The sequence below is a fragment of the Nansenia antarctica genome, assembly GCF_963989245.1.
Source record: "Nansenia antarctica genome assembly, chromosome: 7".
Classification (NCBI taxonomy): domain Eukaryota; kingdom Metazoa; phylum Chordata; class Actinopteri; order Argentiniformes; family Microstomatidae; genus Nansenia; species Nansenia antarctica.
In genome coordinates, this window is record NC_137677.1 from 46,968,330 (window position 1) to 46,973,329 (window position 5,000).

At 51.3% G+C, this 5,000-nt stretch overlaps 1 protein-coding gene across 1 annotated transcript in view; it reads left to right on the forward strand.

The window, feature by feature from the left end:
* epha3 (eph receptor A3) overlaps positions 1-5,000 on the forward strand; it is a gene marked incomplete at both ends in the record, with an annotated part of 80,144 nt that overhangs the window by 56,899 nt on the left and 18,245 nt on the right. Inside the window, one exon of the mRNA XM_080536822.1 lies at positions 4,526-4,711. Coding sequence (XP_080392948.1) covers positions 4,526-4,711 — 186 coding nt within the window. The remainder of the gene's footprint in view (positions 1-4,525; positions 4,712-5,000) is intronic.

Below are 5,000 nucleotides of genomic sequence, written 5' to 3' on the forward strand. Positions count from 1 at the left end.
ACACACACACACACACACACACACACACACACACACACACACATACACACATTACTAAGACATCTCGCACTCACACACACACATCATGAAGACACAACACTGACATAGATATGCAGGAGAAGGTACAGTACAGTGAGCTAACAGAACAGTATGAGATATCTGAATTCACAGCAACAACGAAAGGCTACAGTATACAGTATGAGAGCAATGTGTGTTTGCTGTAATGTACCGTCGCGAATGAGAACCATTAAACACCTCAGCTGGTGGTCATCTCTTACGACTCCACTTCCTGTTATGGACGCAAGGAGGATGGGAATGAGGGAGGGATGGGTGGAAGGGGAGAAAGGGAGAGAACTCGCCGCTACCTCACTACTTTTAATAGAGTGCCTGCTGCTAGAGCAGGGGAGTATGGGTAACCGTTGCACCTCCAGCTAGGATATTATTTTCCGCCCCCTGCGGCTTCTCCTCTCGCTCTCTCTCTCTCTCTCTCTCTCTCTCTCTCTCGCTCTCTCTCTCCTTCCCTCCTCACCTCCATCCCTCTCTCTCTCCCGCGGTCCCTGATGTCTTAAGCAGGAGTGAAGACATGAAGTTAATGCATCGTGATTCATGGCAATAGCAGCCAGAGGAGAGGCTCCGAGCTCCGAGCACATAACAGCACGTCGGTCTCTAGAGCCCCTCTCCACTCCTCACTGTAAAGCCATCATAAAGACATCAGGCTTTAGGACCTGCACTAACACTATACAGCACACAGTATCGTATACTCCTAATACACCCAACCCTACTCACCAGCTCCTATTATTATTATTTTTTAAGACTTTATTGCTCTTCGCCCAAATAACGATTGTGTTAAAAGACACAACAGAGACCCTCCCTTTTAACGGTTGAGACGGTCTCATCCATTAGGGCTGGTCTGGTTAATCGAGCATCAATAGGTCTCTTTATATTAGTCTCTGCATGGAGAGTTGGAGTGGAGTTACTGACCCCTTCCACTGGTCAGCCCTGCGTGTCCACGAGCCAACCCCATCAGAGCCCCCAACAGCAGGCATGCTGCACTATTTAGACAGGCTGTAATTATTCCAGTTAAGTTCTTCCAGACCTCAGTATCAGCACAGAGCTTGACCTGGTTTCTCTGATCCTGCTCCGGCATGGGACATAATCACACATGAGAGAGTCAGAGGGAGGCAGGGCATGGACCGGACCGCATGTCTCAGCTGTGACATCACCTCCCTCTCTCTCCCACGCACGCACGCATGCATACATACATACGCACACACACACACACACACACACATCATCACACACACACACACACACACACACACACACACGCACACGCACACACACTGGAACAAACATACACACTCACAAACACACACCCACACCATCTCACACACACACACATCATCACACACACACACACACACACACACACACACACTGGAACAAACATACACACTCACAAACACACACCCACACCATCTCACACACACACACACACACACACACACACACACACACACACATACACACACTCACACACACACACACACACACACACACACACACACACACATTCTCCCCTCCAGCCAAGTCCCTGTCACCATCCCTATCACAGCTCCGTCCAGCCCTCCTCTGAAGCCTTTGAAGTGGCCAGGCTGCCAGGATGTCCTACCTAGGGAAAGTATTCCAGCAGAGAGGCAGAGCAGGATATTCCACAGCCAGATATGCCCTCACCAGGCAGGAATGATAATTGGTGACTCCTATAGTCAAACCTGATGAGTCATAGCGTGTTTTATATGATATGGATAGTTGAAAGTCATTTATACTCACTGTGGCCAACTTGGTCAGGGTTGAATTAGTAATTGTTATCTGTGCGTGGGAGATTAATTACAAACCGTATGACTACACATGCTTTCATTGGCCTACTTTTTGTGGTTATATGCAATTAGGAAAGACTGTCTTACTTATGATCCAACTGAAATAAAGCATAGCTGTTTAATTATGTTTGTTGAAGGAAAAAAGACTTCATGTCAATGATAAATGTCTACACTGATATTTGGGAATGTATTTTAACAATTCTTCTTCTTCTTCGGCGTATGGGTAGTTGTTTTTCCTCTCCACTCCACCAGGCTCGGGGCCGAGGGGCTACCCTTTTACCACCCCGAGACCTGGTTGAGGGGCTCACCCGGGCTATATTTCTGGACACCCCTCCAGAAGCCACGTCATCGTCTCGTCATCTAATACCGACAGACCATGCATCCCGTTGGGTGGGTGGTACACCGGGCAATCCAGGATAATATGGTCTGCGGTTTGGTCCTCTGCGCCACACTCGCACGACGCATTTGGGGCCAAGCCCCATCTGTGCATTGATGAGCGGAAACGCCCGACGCCGGTCCGGAGACGATTGAGCCTCACCCAGGATAGCCTTGGCATGTCCATCCCGAGGGGCTCAGCGCCGGCGACTGGGATGTGGTCGCGGAGTTTGGAGGTGTTAGCCTCCCACTCCGCGCGCCACATATAATCCGCCCATCCTGCCGCACTGATGTTGAGATCTCTGCATTGCTGCCTGAGATCCTGTGCGGCAGGCACAAATGGGTGTCTCGACTTGAGACGCCGGGAGGGCTCCGCTGTTATAGTGAGCCTATCATGGAGCAGATGGTTATTAAGCTCCGCGGCCCGGCAGGCGAGACGTGCTGTGGCTCCCATGCGGCGGAGGCCTGCGGGCTGGATGCCTGCTAGGATGGGAAGGTTGTCCACGGGGGTAGGACGCAGGCATCCTGTCACAATGCGCAAGGCTTCGTTTATAGGCGAGTCGATGAGGCGGGTGTGGGCACTGCGACACCATACTGGGGCGCAGTATTCACTAGTTGAATAAACGAGGGCTAGGGCTGCCGTGCGCAAGGTCCTTGCGCCGGCGCCCCAGCCCGAGCCAACCAGTCGCCTCATCAACGCCACACGAGCTGTTAACTTCTTGCGCAGTGACTCGAGGTGTCGGCGAAACGTGAGCGTCCTGTCCAATGTCACGCCGAGATAGATTGGCTCAGCGGAACATGGCAGGGGAGTTCCATCTAGGTGTACTCTAAGCTCACGTTTAGCCTCCCTGTTGTTAAGGTGGAAGGCAGCCGACACCGTCTTTGCCTCGCTAAGCTTCAATCTCCATTTCCGGAAGTATGCCACTAGTGTCTGCATGTCCTGGCTCAGAATCCCCTCCACAGACTGCCAATTTCCAGCAGAGTACACCACTGCGAGGTCGTCTGCGTAGGCGTACTTCCGCGAGAGTGTGTTGGGCAGGTCATAGGTATAGATATTATAGAGGAGGGGGGCCAGGACCGATCCCTGAGGGACGCCGTTCTTAAGGCGTCGAAGCCTGCTTAGCTGTCCGCGACCGGTGGTGAGGGTAAAGCTGCGGTTACGGATGAGCTCCATGATCATTCTGACCATGTGCCTGTCCGGCAGCAGGCGGAGCAGCTTGCAGGAGAGGCCGCGATGCCATACGGTATCGTAGGCAGCCGTCAGGTCTATAAAGACGGCCCCGGCCTTCTTTTTTGCCGAAAAGCAATCCTCGATGTCTTGAGTCATAAGGGTGACTTGATCTACGGTCGACCTCCCGCGTCGGAACCCGGCCTGCTCACGTGGGAGCAGCGGGTCGACAATTGGTTCGATGCGGGCGTAGATGAGACGCTCGAGGATCTTGAAGGGGATGCATAACAGAGAGATGGGACGGTAACTCTTTGGGTCCCCTTCAGGCTTATTCGGTTTAGGGATCGCAACAACTAGGGCTCTTCGCCAGATTTTGGGGATCTTGAGTTGGCGCAAACAGGAAGTGAGGAACGCTCTCAGCCAGGACTTCAAGGCGGGTGCGGCATGGAGAATAAGCTCCGGGCAGATGGAATCAGGCCCCGGAGCTTTCCCTGGCTTTAGATGCTGGAGGGCAGCAGCGTACTCCTCCGGGGTGAATTCACCGGAGATGTAGTCACTGCTAGGTGTTGGGGCCCTCCAGAGGTCTGACACTTCTTTTGCCACAAGTCGAGACGACTCGCGGTCTTTGCCCTCGTATGACCCACTTTTCACAAATTGTGATGCGATTTTATTTGCAGAGATGGGGCAGTGACGGGGGGAGTGTCTGGACCTACCAGTGAGATTGTTCATGATACTCCATGCCTTACGGCTGGAGTGCGAGAAGTCGATGGAGTCAATGGCCTCCTCCCAGCGCTCCTGTCTTTTACGGCTGAGTCTTGACAGCAAGGCTGTTGCGAGCCTGTCCGACTCAGCTCCTGCAGGGGCCTGGAGGATTAGTCATTAGTCGCATTTTAACAATGAAAGGATAACACAGGCCCACCATGTTCATGCAGCACAACCATCCATTATCAAGCTCTCACCTCCTTAGACCTACACCAATAGAGATTGCTGTATCTTGTCTCCCCCCTGTACTGATGCTGTGTGTGTGTTTGTGTGTGTGTGTGTGTGTGTGTGTGTGTGTGTGTGTGTGTGTGTGTGTGTGCGTGCGCGTGTGTGTGTTCTGTAGGTGAGTTTGGAGAGGTGTGCAGCGGTCGTCTCAGACTGCCCAGTAAGAAGGAGATTTGTGTTGCTATCAAGACTCTGAAGGCAGGATACACTGAAAAACAGAGGCGGGACTTCCTGTCTGAGGCGAGCATCATGGGACAGTTTGACCATCCCAACATCATCAGACTGGAGGGCGTGGTCACACGCAGTAAGTACTTTGACATCTCTTTCTACTCCCCATTCACGACAACGTAACACCACGTAACACCATTTAAAAGATATTCTTGAATACAGAATGTGAAAATAAAGAAAGAAATACAATTAAAATTTTAAAAATAGAATAGAATCATATTATAGCTTCTGACGATCGGCTGGTCAATGGCATACAACTGGTCAATATCATTTTAAAGAAATAATGTGTTTTTATTGAGTTGCATTGGCATACATCTCAGCAGATTAATTGGACCTGATTAAAGTCACACAGTCCTGTGCGTGTA